Genomic DNA, 16,620 nt, shown 5'->3' with positions numbered 1-16,620 from the left:
ACCACCGAATGTGTTATTTTGCTTGGAGTGGGTGAAGTTTGATACTAAATGACACTTCCTCCAGGCTGGCATGTAGCTACAGTATCTGTTTTAGGGATGCACAAGATTAACCGTTTAACCATTAACTGATAACAAGAACTCTGACCAAATAATATTGGTTAATTTAAAAAAAAACTCATGGGGGCGCGTCGACATGTGCAGACTTCCTTGTGCCTTCAGTCATATGCTGTGGAGAAAATAGGTGTGGTGCTGAAGTTGCTATCTGATAGGCTAACAACTGATTTGCTAAGTATAGCTGTTTACACCAACAGCAATATCTGCTCAGTTCACTTCAAACAAAGTGTTATCACAAGTTACAGTAGCATATTAGTCGCCTTTTAAGATGCCTTGTCAAATTCATGAGCAGACAGTTGTACATTTGCTACGGAGCCAGAGCCGAGCAACTTCAGCATGGCTTCGGAGTCACATTTCTGAACATCTGTGTCTTTTGTATCTTGTATTTTTGTCTCCACTAACTCATGATGAAACTATCTAGCTCCGTCGCAGCTAAAAGTACCCACTATGTTCACCAACTGGTCGCTAAATGCATGTGTCTGCTGTTTGGTGCGGAGCAAGTAGTCCACAATGGGGTTTTTGCAGACTCTTTGTTGCAAATAGTTGCCAGCTGTGGCCCAAAAACGATGATACGAGAGCAGCAAGAGTGCATAAAAACAGTGAAGCAGAATGCCAGAGAACCAAAACAATGAGCTCAGAGATGCTATAAAACTCTGTAGAGCTGAGAGGAACTGCAGCGTCAGGTGATAACTCTCTGCGGTTCCTTCTGTTTATGAGCAGCCTCTTTCACACACGTTACCTGTGCTGCTTCCACACAGGTGTTTCCACTTAGTTTGTTTCTCGGGGCCTGGTCTCAGGACTTTGTGGGTGTGTGGGGACTGTGTTTGATTGACAGCTTTTCTCACTCTCCTGTTGTAGCCTACCTCTTCAGGCAGAAGACTTCCACCTTTATAATGATTATTGGTGTCTTATTATGAGTATTTCCTGGCTCTGGCTCACTGTCATGACATATACACCTGCGCTTTTCTACTTTGACAAGTCTTCTGAGACAAAGGCCTATTGGAAAAGTGGAGAAAAAAAAGAAAGAAAGAAAGCTGTAGCCCTGTGTATTTTGTCTTTGTGGTATTTTTTTTTCAGTAACAGGTCAAAGGGGGTGTATTCATGAACATGTTTCCTTATTTCCTTCCTCTGGTTGTCTGTGTCGTCTGCAAGAGTCTGCTGCTCATTCAAACATCTGCCAAACTGCAGCAGAGCCAATAGGCCAAGTGACTGTATAATTCTGTCTGAGTCAGTCTCAAGACATGACATCAAAAAATACACAACTTCTTAACATCAACAAGACTTTTACACATACTTAGCCCTCCTCTGGTGTGCACTTATACCAGAGGAGTCGAGGGCTGGGGGGAGGGTAAGAAGGGCAGTTGGGGGGGGGGGGGCAGAGGGGACCTGAGCTGACGTTTTAAGGATCCCTCAACTGGGCTCTCCTCCTTCAATCTTCTGCTGAACACATTAACCCAGATCGACTGCACTTCTCATCAGAGGCACTCAGATGTTACACATCAAAAAGCCACTGGGATTGATGTATAAATACACACCCCTTGTAAACAGACAGACTGGGGTTTTTTGTGCATCTGCGAAGCATCCTGACGCACACCACACAGCCTGTCTCTCTGGCACACTTTCCTGTGCCGTATCCCAACTCTTAACACTCAGACACAGCTACAACTCAGGTTGCTAGGACGGGCTCGGGGAGCTGCGTGTTCATTAAAATGGTTGTAAACATCCTCTCACTATAGTGCATATTTGTTGGGTTTAGTGTAGGTGAGAGATGTGCTAGCTACAGTAAGTTCACATGGTCTATTGGGCCTCATTAAAATGATCATTTACAGGGTTTATTGTACAGGTTGTTGCTGCAGATAAAACAGATTGCAGTTGCAGATAATCATACTTGAATTTATGAGAATAACTTTAAATGTCTCTTTCTCACTTGTGTTTTGAAAATCGCTCAGTTTTTATTTAACTTATTTATAGAGCAGGGCACGGTTTTATTGACTCTTTGTTAAAGTGGAGTTAGAGTCTCCAAATCCACTTCCAAGAATATCATCATGTCTGGCTGCTGAATATCTGAGGGATACTCTCAAGCAAAAAACAAAGCCAACTGCAGGAGAAGGTCATTTTTTTTCCTTTTTTTGCTGTGTGGAAAGGCAGTCAGCTAAATGTCCTTGGTCCATAAAATGTCATTCTTGCAGCTTTTAAAGGCTAAACAAGGATCCGGCATGAATCCACACAGCTCTCTGGTATACTATACAGTGGGAACCTGCCAGTCGGCCAGTCACGGGGGTTACTGAAGGTCAGGTATACGACAGAAGTTTCAGCGATTGTCTCAGGAGTGGAGACGTTGATTCATGCGTAGCAGAGTCCTTGCTCCGCGGGTATTTTCATTATGCAGATGAGTGTGAGCGCCCCCACCCTCTACCCTTTCCCTGTGACCGCGCTGGAAAAGGACACAGGCGGCGTGTGGCTGGCAGGACACGTATGGCGCGCTGGCAGAGAACGCCGGCCTGTGCCACCACCACCAACCACCACAGAGATCTGATCAGTTGCAGTTATCCCCTTTCCTTGGGCTGAGTTAACAGGGAAAAATAGCCGGCATTCAGAGAAAGCCGCAGCATTCCTCTGACAATGCCTATGTCTGTACAGCATAAACAGATGGGAGCTCTTGGCCACGCTGAGCTGCAGCTTAACTTTACTGTAGGATCTATTGTTTTTATTTATAGCATAGCTGCTGCTGTGCTGGCATTTTCATCCTGTGGAGAATTTGGTGCACCATCAAAAAGAATTGAAAGTTACTGAGCTCTCCGTTGCTAATGATAACAGAAATTAAAGCAGACATTTAATATAACAGGTTTTCTCGCAAAGTGTTGAAATGCACCATGGAAACAGTTAGTTTTTGTGGATAATTTGCTGGCTCTCTGTCCTTGTAGACAGTTTTTATTGTTCTTCCTCTCTTTTCTGTGAGCCATAAATAATCACCTTCCTCCTTCTTACGGTCTTATTAAACTTAAGCCGTTTATTTTGCTTTCTTTTTGTAAAAAAAAAAAAAAAAAGTCATTCTGGCCTTCACTGTACATGTAAATGGATAACAGTGCAAATACATGCCGAACTCCCACTTGCTCAGAAGGTGTGAATCAAAGGTATCATCATCCATGGCTCACCCACCTCAGCATGCTTTAATTTCACCTGGCAAATAACAAGAATCTGCCTCAGAACTTAGGACTTAAAAGAGAAAAAGAAACTGCTTTCCCATCCTCGTAAAAAAGATCAAGACTTTCCCGCTCCGCACAGACTTGAGAGAGGGAGACAGCAGCAGCAGCAGCAGCAGCAGCGTGGCACCCGCTGCAGGGGGCATGGAGGGGTTCAAAGCAAGACGGAGAGTGTGCTGATGGACTCCTAAGATGGTGGCTACTTAAGAAAAAAGTATTGCAGCACTTTTATTTTTTTTTAAAGAGCCAAAGAACCTTGGGTTATGTGGGTTTAGGCAAGCTTATCCTAAAGATAATAGCAAAGCTTTTTATAATACACTGGATTCTCCTCTCACTTCTCTCCTCTGCTCCGAATTTAATTGCTTTTTAAATTGGAAATGTTGTTCTCCATGGTCCATCGCACACTGAGATGTGGCGGAGGGAGGACGTTGGTATGAGTGTGTGTGAGTAGTTATCTCCTTATATGTATTTAGAAGGCCCAGGTTCAATGTAATCTTCTTAAAGCAGAACTATGCAGCTCGGCCGGAAATAGCTCGCTCCTTCGTTGGTTTCTCTTTTTTTCCCTCTCCGGAGCTCCCCCACAGTTCTGGTAGGCACATGTCACTGTCGTAAAAAAAAAAAAAAAAAACTCGCCGCCGCCACCTCCTCCACCCCCCCTACACGTGCTTGTGTTTACTGCTGTTTGCTAAGCCCTGCTAACACCGAGCTAACGCTAACACGGCGCTAATGCTAACACGGAGCTAATGCTAACACCGAGCTAACGCTATGCTAACACGGAGCTAATGCTAATACAGCCACACACAGGCACAAAGACACAGACATACACACACAGGAATAAAGGTTCCAAAACGCGAAGGTGTGTGTGTGTGTGTCATGATGTATTACATTATCTTATAAAAGACCCATGGTGTGTGTCTGTGTTAGCATTAGCTCCCCGTTAGCCACAAGCTGAACTTCATCAGTAAACATTTCATGTTTCCATGGTTTCCTCCGACTTTCCGAACTCAAACCAATCACGATTCGTGACATGCATGACGTCATATGCGTTCTTATCTCGTACTGCCGTAAAGCAGTTTCTCGCGATACTTCTATCCATTGACGAGATTTGTAACACCGAGACGGACGACTGATCTTGCAAGTGCGGTTTTCAGCCAGTGGGGGGGGTGAGCGCATTGGCCTAGACCCCATTCACTTCATAACAGGTCACTCAACCATCACAGTGACTCTGAGCCACAATAATTACAGCCCAAATCCTGCATAGTTCTGCTTTAACATCACACGGCCTTGGCAGCCAGACTCTCCGAGGACCTTTATTCTTAAATTGTCTCAATGCTCCGTACAGTGCCGTCCATCAAACTTCCCACTCCTCCATCTCCGTCACAGTTAATGCATCTGCCACATAGCTCACCCCTCATGAAAAAGAGAAAGACAAATTATATTAATGGAAATGCCACTGCGTCTTGTTTGACGGACACATAACTCCTTACCGCCTCCTCTTCGTCTGCCTGTCAGCGTTCCCGTTCTCTCCAACTGCACCGTCAACTCTGTATAGTGAAAAGTAATTTACTGACGGTAGTTTACCGCTGAGTAAGCTGCTTCAGGATGAATATTCAGAGTTGATATCTCACACTGATCACCTCATGTTGTCCCTGTTGCAGAGGAAAGAGTTGAGACTAATTTTTTACAGGATAACATATGAGAACATTATCTCTGGTTTTACTCTGACTCAGCACAATGCGTCGCCTCCATGCGTTTCCTCGGTTATCATTCATTACTTGCGGCCTGATGTAAGTTTCCTTGTTTGATACAGAATGTCAGTCAGTCCCTCCCAAACACCCACAGACCAGATTAAGCCTCCTGACTTCGTGCAAAGACATACTTAAGTGAGCCTGCGTTAAGCATCACTTTCTGTTTTACCGCACTCACGTTTCTCCTGCGTTTCTTTTTTTTTCCCATGCAGAAGTGATTTGGCCCTCAGACGTGGGTCTGAACCTGTAATTATCGAACAGGCAGAGCAGTGTCCCTGTAATTCCTTCAAAACCATCCAGGATCCAAAGACATTCAGGGAGGTCTTCCTCATGTCATACGCATCAGGCAGAAGCCCCCCCACATGTTTTCACTTTGGTTGGACACTTAACTCACACATGATGTGAGGCTGAAAACTTATCAGCATAATAACACAGCTACTGTGATCCCCTAACGCAGAAGTGTTAATAATTCAATTTGATTTTAATCTGTAAATTTGACTCCATAATTTGCGACTCTGTCAAATCGGCTGTTTCTGTAACACACAACCGAAGTCAAGCGGTGCTGAACGGTGACTTGATGCGAAGTTCATGCTAAGAATCCAGACTGCCGCAGACTGGTCCCTGTTAAGGTTATATTGCATTATCGGACTATTACGGCAAATGCGCCAACATGCACAGTAAGCAGCATTTTAATGCTTTAGTTGGTTGAGCTGGAGTATAAATGTCAGTCACTTTATACACTGTTGGCCCTGGTTCATCCCCAGCACTGTATCACACACAGATGTGGAGTACACTTACACAGTTGCACTGAGTATTTTTGATACCTGGAATGTGTCACTGCTGCAATATAGGCAAGGCAAGGCAAGGCAATTTTATTTGTATAGCCCGTTTTCACAAACAGTTTGTCTCAAAGGGCTTCACATAGCATCATAACAACATCCTCTGTCCTTAGACCCTCACATCGACTTAGGAAAAACTCCATAGAAACCCTTTTAACAGGGAAAAATCGGAGAAACCTCAGGGTGAGCAACAGAGGAGGGATCCCTCACCCAGGTTGGACAGACGTGCAATAGATGTTGTTACAGACAAGAAAACAGTTTTACAACAGAGAATGTGAGAAACATGGAAATGTTAACAGCTGAAGAAGGAAGCTTCTGGTAGGCAAGGGAGGCAGGGAGATAATATAGATAAAAGTAAATAATAATAATAAAAGTATAGGTTTGCATGTCAGTTATTTTCATTTTCATTATAGGTTCACTTTTGATTGGAGTTCCTGTTTGAAAAGTTTTTGATATTCTGAAAAAATAGTGACCAAATGATCGGTCTAATTATCACATTATCACTTTGCTCTTTTTCTCCCTTGCAGAGTAATACAGTTAGATATCTAAGCAGATGTAGGTACACATTCATTTAGATTCAGCCCAGTGGGGAAACTGCCCTGGCTCCTTCATGTTTTGGTATTTCATCAGTACTTGTGAGCTGCAGACTCGAAGCAAAAGACCTTGTGCCAGTTGCTCTGATCAGTCTAATTAATTCCTGAGATGTGTTACATCATAGTGTCCTGCTGCTGTCCTGTGAAAGGCTACATTGAAGTCTGGCCCGACAGATGGGGTCTGTCTATTGAAACAAGCCTGAATCAATATGCAGTGGGCCAGGCTACTTGCTTTGTCTGTGAAGGACTTTTACAATTATTCTTTTTTTCTCCCGTCTCTATTTTGCCGCTGGTCTGTTACGTCTTGATATTGTGCAATATCCTCTATGGAAGGGAGTCCAGGAACATTTTAACTATTGGAAGAGTTTGATTTGTAAAATGTATATTGTTTTTGGAAATTAAGACATGTTGTTCATCCTGAAATTGATGACACAAGATCCAATCTGGTAGAAAGTCTGTAAGAATCAGACACTGATGTTATTCATTATAGAACACTTTCTTTTTTTCTTTTTTTGTTGTTATTTTACTCTATCACTGTTAAGTCATTTTGGAGCAATGAAATAATCACTGGGTAATTACAGGAAAAATATTGCTTTCATGGTCAATGCTTTTAATTGAACAACAAGACACTGGAATAAGGAAATTCTGGTGTGATCTCCCAACATGCACTGTGAGCCCTCTACTGGTGACTGTGCAATTCGCTGTGTGCACTGGTTTTTTAAAATCAATAGAAAGCAATTACTGGAATGACACTGTGAGCCTCCGAGGGGCCAGTGTGATGAACATGTCACCTTTTCTTCGTGTCAGCTAAAGGAAAAAATATTTCCCTCTTATGAGTTAATCAAACAAAAGTATTTTACATCACAGACGTCTGTACTCTGACAGAGACATGTGACTGCACTGACAGAAGTCCAATCACAAAACTATGAATATTATTAAACGCAGACTATGGAGTAACTCTAGATAAACAATGAACCTTTATTTTATTTTATTTTATTTTATTTTATTTCATTTCATTTTATTAAATGAACAGACTTCCAAGCACAGGCAGACAATATTTCTTTGGCTGTTGTTTTCTTCAGCTGTAATCATTTATACTCAATGTTTTGAGGCCAGACCAGAATAACAACACAAATTTACCAAAATAATTCACAACACAACACAATATAATATAATTAACTTTTTTTTTTTTTTTTACAGCAATACCTTCATGCCATTTTTTATGTATGTTTTTTTTTCATTTGCCCCCCTAATTAAGGAGCATGTGATAGCCTAAAACCATAATTTATTCTATACTGTAGGTGGTTGATGAGGGACATGACACCACTGATTACAGTGATATCCCATTCATGATGGTGCCAAGGCCTCAGGGAATTTAAGCAATAGTGAAATGAAATAAAATATTCATGCTCAGGGAATTGGTGGCACCTACCTGAACGTCAGTCTGAGGACCACCTCCACATTATGGACCACTGTTATAGTGGCGGTAAGTGAACCTTATGTGGTGTAATTTATCCCAATCTCCGGAGGAGGAGGAGCAGTGCGCATGCGCTCCTGATCTCCTAACCACATGCGTTTTGGATCACAACTGCATCAAGTACCCACAGATGGCGGGAGTATGAGCGGAAGTGTGGCTGGTGTTCCTCCATAATAAAAGTCTTGTAAAGCGAAAGTCTATTACTATGAAAATCTAAATGAATAATGATTGATATGGGCTGGGAGTAATTGTGTAAATTGAATATAAACAGGTAATCTAGGGTGAAAGTAGAGTTTTTAGAGAATATAACATTGCTGTCAGTGTCTGGATGTTGATGATTCACTATTTTAAAACTGGCAGTAACTTATAATTCAGGTGCAAAATGTAAATTTATGGTCAGTAAAAAAATCTATAAACGAGCAAACAGCTAACTTTTATTAGTTTTACTGAAGCTGTTGCAGGAACATATTGATTCAAATGCGAGAAGCTTTATTTTGAAAGTCCAACCGGATGTTGCACATGCATTATCGTCAGCTTGACCGCTCAGCCAATCACGACGTTTCTACAGCAGCGAGCGGCCGCTGAGCATCAGAGCGCTGGTCCTCCTGTGTGTCGGGAAGGCGTGCGGCGGTGGGCGATGCTGTCACAGATTCACTAAAAAACGCCGCTCGTGTTTCCTTTTCTCCAGAGCCCGGACCCCCGGCTGGCTCCTGAGCTCCGCGGCCCCTGAACCCCAAACATGGGTTAGAGAGAGACAGACAGCGACCGATGGATTATCCACTTTGTGCACTTCTTCGGCGAGGATGATGATGATGATGATGGAGGGGGAAACGGACTTGTTTTCACAGAGACATCCTGACAAAGACGGGGACTGAGAGAGAGTGGAGTGGAGATCGCGATTCGCTTGCCTCGCTTTGCATCTCTCTCTCTCTGTTTGTTTTTTTAATTTTTTTTTTATTATTTTATTTTATTTTTTTGTTTATTCGTAGCGTTATTCCCCGCGTGCGTGCGAGACAGAGAAATGTTTGCAGAATTGCTGTGCGGCGCCGTGGCTCTGGTCCTGTATGTCAACACTCTGGGCGCCGATTTCTGCTACGATGACAGGTACTTGGTGCTGAATGAATGACACTAACTAACCTCACTGCCTACTGTTTCACTGCAGCCACTCACTCACTTGTAATGTTTATCAGATCCGGACACCGGCACAGGACTAATAACAGGCTTCATTCATGGTATTTCAGTATTTCCTGACATTTAACTCGTGTTTTGAGCTTTCATTAACACACATAAACAGCAAACAGGCAGCCTGAAGGCAACTGTCAATATAAATCAATAGTGTTATGCTTTGAAAAGACATCTAGAAATCCTCTCTGTTTGTTGTGTGTCTGTAGTAGCCTGCAGTGTTGCCTAAGTTGAAGATCAGTATCACTTTCTGCTTCAGACACTTGTTTGCTCTCAGTCACTTTATAGAGGTCATCTTCACAGCAGCCTTTTCACATTTACAGTTGTAGGCTACTTATGATATTGCTACAGCCTGGCTCAGGTTATATCTCTATAGTGCTGCTCCATAGGAGGAAGAGGAGTGAAATCAGTGGTAAATAGGCAGTATGCTGCTCAGATGCCTCTGTGCAAAGTGTTGCAGTCTCCTGAGGCTGGACTTGCTCTTAGTCCTGACTCGTTCTGAGGAAATAATTGATCTCAGGAGAAGACATATAGCACGTCTGCTTTCTCCACAGCCCCAAAGTCCCTCTGCTAAACCCGTCCAGACATGCAGCCTGCTGAAACTTTGAGTAAAGTATTATATTAATTATTAATTTACTTGAAAATTGGCTGCAAGTTACGGTTCTTTCCCCCCCCAACACAACTAGAAACTATCAGTGCCCGGCTGCAGCCGCTGTAATGCAGGGTAATGCATTACTCATAGCTGGCCTTTTGATATTTGAATGGCTGAATGGCTGTCAGTGCCTCGGGCTCATTCATGCACCATCCATGTAGGTCAGAGGCATCATCATTTTCCTATGTTTTTTATAGCCAATACAAGTTGTTTGACTCTAGTTTACAATGTTCAGTAGGCTATACTTCCAGCAGTTTGTGTGTTTATGGCAGGTGTGCTGCTGTGACTTATTCAAACACACCCAAAGGATACAGCTTAGTGAGCAAACAGTACATTAGCACACGCCGAATCAATTAGCGGTGTATTTCCTTTACAGCCCCGCTTACTGCTCTGTGTATAGAGCACTCCCTGCTTAGCACGTTCCCCCAGGCCTTTTCTTTCTTTCTTTCTTTCTTTCTTTCTTTCTTTCTTTCTTTCTTTCTTTCTTTTTTTTGCTCAAAGTCTGATACTTTTCTTGTTGTAGAGCAGCTATGCATTTGCACTTTGCTCTCAAGGTCAGGCGATTCAGGCAGCCCCGCGCAGGATAGATGGTGTTCTGTGTCCATAAACCTGTCAGGGAGTGGCAGCGCTGTGGAGAGGTGAGAGGCTGCTCCTCCTCCTCCTCTTCTTCCTCCTGCTGCTGCTGCACAGTCAGCTGCCGTGTGGCTGCTGGAGAGCCCCGAGCCTCCCAAGTTTTAATGTAAGACAGAAAGCCAAGGTCTTGATTATTCTGTGAGGAGATGTTAACATAATGTTATTTATTACCGCATGAGTTTGGAGTCCAAGTTATTGCAGGCTTCTTACGAAACCGGTGAATGACAGCCAGGGATTTTTTTTTCCTGACATGCTTTGTCTCTGACATGTTTTTCCATCACAAGCTTTCTGTCAGCCGGCGTTATCTGTTTTTAACACCATGTGTTTGGTTCAGACTTGCAATTAGCAGCCGTCTCCTGTCCCCTTGGGCTCCACCGGTGGAAAGAGAGAGATAGATAGAGGACAGGGTGGAGGAGTAGCGGTGTGACAGAGAGATATATAAAAATTTGCTAAGTGAAACAGCCCTGGACACACAGACTTATCTCACTCATGTGTGTGTGTGTGTGTGTGTGTGTGTGTGTGTGTGTGTGCCATGGTGTGATTTGGAAAGAAGCTGTTATGATAGAAAACAGTGAGTGTGTGTGTGAGTGACAAATCAAACTGCATCACTCGACACCCTGCAGCCTGTGGACTGGATTCATTTAAAGTGAGAATCTGATGCTGATTTACCGACTATTCAGATAATGTATCACAGAACGTTAAGGTCCACACGCTCGGAGATAAAACAAACGCAGCTGATGTTTCATTTAGCGTGCGTTCAAGAGTTAAAAGCAACTGTGTCTTTTCATCGAAGGTTTATGACTAATGGCTGCAGAGGAATTAAATATGGATATTTTGTCACAGTGCAGCATTGATTCCTCTCTGAAAAGACAGATTGTGCTTCACTTTTTGCTTCTGGCTGTGAAACCAGTGCATCGACTCTGCTGCTGATTAAAAGTTGAGATTCCAAGTTTGTGATGTGTGTGTGTGTGTGTGTGTGTGTGTGTGTGTTTGCGTGCACGCCTCGTGGCTTCGGAGCTGGCATAAAAGACACCTGAGGATGTGCAATCGATTGGCTGGTGGTCTCGGTGCAGCACCGGAATAAGTAATGATTTTCTTGCTGCATTCCTCCTGTTGTGTTCTTGTTGTTGGTGAAGAAAGGGAGTGTTTGCGGAAAAATAAAAAACACAGTGCAGTGGTCAAGGGCACTTTGTGTTCCTGCCTGGTCACATTCTCCTTATCGAAGGTGTGTTCAGCGGTTACACATTAAGTTGAGCAAACTTTATGTGTTCTATACTGAGAAACCAAGGCCACGAGGAGGGCGCAGTTCAAGGAAGAAAAAAGGGTTTATATATTTTTTACAAGAAGTCTTACCCTCCAGACGTAAAAACATAATCATAAAAATAATGATAACCCCCTGTGAGGCAATTTTCTGACCCTGCAGCCCCTCCCTTGATAAAAAAAACGACAGCCTGGAAGAGTGGCCTGCTCCGCGGTGCCAAATCACCCCCAGGGAGCGTTTCCTCCCTCCTCCTCCCTCCTCCTCCTCCCTGTGGACACACTCATCATTAGCACGTACACAGCTTTGACACCTGTGCTGGAAAATGGGAATCATACGTCTTGTGGTTCATATCTCTGCTGCTGAAATCTACAGTTAGAGCAGAGAGAGAAGGAATGGGAGAGCCCAGATAAATGTCATTGGAGAAATACTGGTGCAATATCGTGCGAGTTGCTGGAAGCCTGCGCACTTTTCAGAGAAGCAGCCAAAAGCCCAGTGAACGCCTTAGTATATATTTATATCGTGAGGCGGATTGCTGGTGGCAAAAATGTATAACATGCTATAGTTACAGAATTAATTGAGCCTTTGTGCCACAGGTCATCTGAGGTGAATCTGGCATCGCTGAAGCCTGAAAGGCTTTTTTTCCCTCCCTTTATCAGCTGAAAACATTGAGTCTCCTCTGAAGGTATATTTCATCCCAGTCCGAGCGCACTGCTTCTATGGATTATCGTCTCCCTGTCAGAGGTGCTGATGGATGTGATGAACTGGACTCACCTCATTTCTCTGCCGGCCGACGGTGCACGGGGTTTCTGACTGTGTGCGGATGTGTGAAGGACGCCTCCTGTCCGGGGGCATGGGCGATGATTTATAATACTCAGACTGGTCGGTAAAGGCGAGTCGCTGCACTGCCCTCAAAACCCAGGATCGGTCGGGGGGGGGGCAGAGCTGAAAAAGAAGGGATCTCTTCACGCTGATGCGGTTTGATGTGAGCTCTGGCTCGATGACGGCAAAGAAGCCACACAGGACGGGTGACGCATGTTGTTTAATGATCACACACTGACTGGTTATGGGGAGAGAGAAAAAAGGATGGTGAATCTCTATTTATTTCTATGTCTTTTTTTTCATCTTTGGTGTATTATCATGCAACTTGGAAAGAGTTCTCAGACGACCAGACAAAAAGCAGACTGTTTACTCCACAGAAATCCCTCGGTGACACTTAAAGTCATCTGCGATGTGCCCTTTCCTTTGGCTCAGACCTCAAAAGTTTTAATTCCAGGCTTCACCGAGCTTTAGTGACCGGTCTGAAGCCACTGTGTGGTCCCTGTCAGGTGGAAGCCGGTCTGTGATGGACTGACGTGGACCCACAGCGGCCTCTTCCCTGGCTCTGTGTGTCAGTAGTGCACTGATCTGGAACCCTACTCTCATGGCCTATACTATACCATGGGCTGGTTAACGTTGTGGTTATGTTGAGGGCCCAAGGGCGGCAACCCAGCAGTCTGAGCATCTCCGCTCCTTTTTTTTTTTTTTTTCCTCCTGTCAGGGTTTCTCTGTCTGTGCCCTGTAATTACCGCCCTGCCGGCAGAGAGGGTACTCACGACATGGGTTTCGTAGACGTAGCTGCTCCGCCGCCTCACTCTCTCTCCGTCTCTGTCTCTGTCTCTCTCCATCTCTGTCGTCTGCCTTCCCCTTCCACTTCCACTACCCCCCTAAAGCCTCCCAGGCCTCTAGCACCCATCAGCCAGTGACTGCCTCCAGATGGTCCCGTTTGGTAAGCGCTTTCAGGTTTTTCTCCCTTCTGCAGTTTGAGGGGAGAATTTTTTGAAGTGGATTCAAATGGAGGATGTTGGTGTTTGCTCGTAATTGCCAAGATGGAGACATCAAAGTTCCTGATGACACAGACAGTGCGTAATGGAGTTATAGTGGGGGTGGCCTCAAGATTAAAGCGCACACACCCATATTATCTTTGTTTTTTTTTTAATCAATATTCCTGTGAGATCAGTCTGCAATGTTGAAAGGATTTCTTCTTTTGATGAATGAACCATAGAAAATAGTTCTCCTCACCTCTACAGAGCTTTAGAGAAACTTCCAGCTCAACGTCTTGGCTGTCGGACCCACAAGTCTCTGTTTTGGTCGACTTTCACTATCCTTGTTGTTTTCTGTCTGCTTCTGTTTTTAGAGAAAAACCCTCAATGCTTCCTGCCTTTCACCATATGGCAGAAAAAGTTTGTAGACGCTAAAGACTTTTTTTTCTCTTCAACAGTGGGTTGAAAGTAGGTAGAGCAAATCCTACTGTATATTTACCAGTTAGCTCAAACATGCAAGACAAATTAAAAGCTGATGTTGCACCTTATCTGCAGGATGCGCAAAACATGTCATGAAGACTGCAGTTCTGTTGCCCCTGAGTGGCCAATAAGATGTATTATCGCAGCTTTAAATTGAATTTCAAAATGAAATTACAGAGAAAAGGATCAAATTTGCCATTGAGCAGTGTTCCTCTGGCAGTTTTTCAGTGTTCATTCATTGTCTCTGTTGTCTGGAGGAGGAAGCTTTGCGTTTCTTCCATCAAACCACCAGGGAGTACAATCTGTTGGCAGGAGAGCAGGGAGATATGCGGAGGCATTCTGCCCAGCATTGTTGGTCCCAAACTCGATAGATAATCTCTAATGGGGGGGAAAAGACAGTGTTTGTGATTTGCGGGAAGCCACTACACAATCACTGTGCACCGGCTCGAGACTGTTCCCCTCTGCAGGCACAGTAGCAGAAGTGTGTCAAAAAAGCTGGGGAGAAAAAAAAAAAGTTGTTCGCAATTTTTCATTCCAGTTTCTCATTTGTTTCTCAAGATGCTGAAGTATCACAGAAACAATCTGCCATCTTGTCATCTCCCAGAACTGGATGATTCCCCCTGTTAGAGAACTCGCTGCCACTGCGACACACAAACACCAGCCCGGAAAGATCAGCTCAGTTTTAACCACACATAGATTGGATCTCCATTTTCCTAAGCTCTCATTTTTCCAACAGATAGATGATGAGGGTAGAAATAAGTTATTTTCACCCTCGCCACAATTGCAGATAAGCTAGTCTGGCAGAAATGCATTTGTTTCTAAAAATACCATTAATGAGGGGTTCAGATATGTTTGCGAGTTGCTTCATTTACCCACAAAACCCTACAGAATTACTTGAAGCACCGGAGTCTTGGATGGTGGGAGTTCATATTTAGGTCAATAGGAAACAGCTGACTTGATATGATGCTCCTTTTTCTCCCTCGCTGTCATCAGACCCAGAATAATACTTCATTCCTGCTGCATCTCGGTTATTGAGTTTCACCTCCTAAACTCCATCTGAAAACGTTGGCCCGCAGGCTGCATTCCCTGTGGTGAGGGCAGAGAGGAAAAAATCTGAAATACCTGCATATTTGGGAAAACGTGCAATAGAGATTAAACTTGAGAAAGTGTTTTATTGGTGTTTTAGCCTATAACATGTAAAAAGTGTGGAAACACACACATCGCAGCACGGTGCACATTCCTGTTGCTTAACTTCCTTTTCCCTCCTCCTTTTCATTCCTGGCCACCAGGTTTCACAATAAATGTCAGAACTACTTCTGCAATTACCGTAAGCTTACAGCCCGATCTTTTTTTCAATGCAAAACGGTTGAAATATTCCTTTTTTAAAATCTCATTGCAACACTATCTTTCAATCTGCTATGCCAATATTTCAGCCAGCGCTACCTTATCACAGACGTACGCATTAATATGAGTCTGTGGATGAGTAACTAGAAGCAGGAGCGCAGAAATGCAACAGATGTGTTTAAAAATACAATAAAAAGACGTGGGAAGACTCTCTACGAGGCAGGAGCTCTTGATGCATATAACATTGTTCACATGAAAGAGTACGAGTTCCTCCAGAAATCAAGGCTCGCTGCTTCAGTCAAGTAGAGCTGCTGCTCTGATGCTGTTTTTTTCCTTCCTGATACAGATTCCAATACCTCAACTTGAACCGACGTCGAGCACTGCTCCAATACCGCGCGTTAAAACATAAATTTCAGTGTCCCACTTCCTGTATTCGTGTGTGAACAAATACATGAATGCCAGAGAATCTGTGATTCAGTATCTTTACTATCAGTCATGAGAAAATAAATCTAAGAATGAATGACAATTGAATGCAACACCCCTTGAATTTAAAGCTACGGATGCTGCACGCACCTTTAAAAGTATTAACAGGATCTGCTAATGATGAGCCCAGGTGGGCTGCTGATTTAGAGCGGAGAAGAACAATTGATTTCTGGGGAACTGTGAAGTTTATTAATAAATTACTTGGTATTCGATCAGTGCAGACTTGCTGATGCATGATCCAGTAGTTTAGGCACTGTTGGGGGCATAGCAACAGCACATAGCAACCAAGATAGTGATGCTAATAGACTAAGTTTATTAGATTTATAACATGGAAATGTTTTACACAGCCACTGCCTTGGTTGTAGATTCTTTGTCTTTAAATGCTCCATGGTGGCTATTCACAAGTCTAGTATTTGTTATAGAAGGGGAGTAGTATACATTGGGCCCAAACGTAGTGAAACTAAGTTTGTCACTTGGTCACAGTAATCACAAATGACATTTTACATGGGAAACATGCTCTGGTGATGTGATTGTAAACCCATAACCTCCAGGTCCCACTCGCCGTCTTTCGACTCTTGAGAAACACGATCCGCTCATGAGTCTTAAATAGCTGCGATATCTTGATGAGGAGGTGGAGGAGTAGACGGCATCCTGGTCTACATACCTTTTGATTGCTTGAGCAAACTGCAACCTGCCATTGGATGAAACTAAATATGCGTAGCAGGGTGTGTATGTGGGGGGGGGGGGGAGCTGAGTCACTCTTGCTGATTGCCCCCGCTTCAGCTGATTGTCATTTGTGATACTGCAGCGGT

At 43.7% G+C, this 16,620-nt stretch overlaps 1 protein-coding gene across 1 annotated transcript in view; it reads left to right on the top strand.

Annotated features, from left to right (window-relative positions):
• Window positions 1–8,533: 8,533 nt before the first annotated feature.
• tmtc2b (transmembrane O-mannosyltransferase targeting cadherins 2b) overlaps window positions 8,534–16,620 on the top strand; it is a 91,745-nt gene continuing 83,658 nt past the window's right edge. The window contains exon 1 of the mRNA XM_085779986.1: window positions 8,534–9,078. Within this exon, the coding sequence (XP_085636112.1) occupies window positions 8,996–9,078 (83 nt within the window). The 5' untranslated portion in view covers window positions 8,534–8,995. The remainder of the gene's footprint in view (window positions 9,079–16,620) is intronic.

Source organism: Trachurus japonicus, chromosome 6 (genome assembly GCF_045865225.1).
Source record: "Trachurus japonicus isolate A0001 chromosome 6, Traja_1.0".
Taxonomy (NCBI): domain Eukaryota; kingdom Metazoa; phylum Chordata; class Actinopteri; order Carangiformes; family Carangidae; genus Trachurus; species Trachurus japonicus.
Note: the sequence above shows the minus strand (reverse complement) of the source record. Positions and strands in the feature narration are given on the sequence as shown.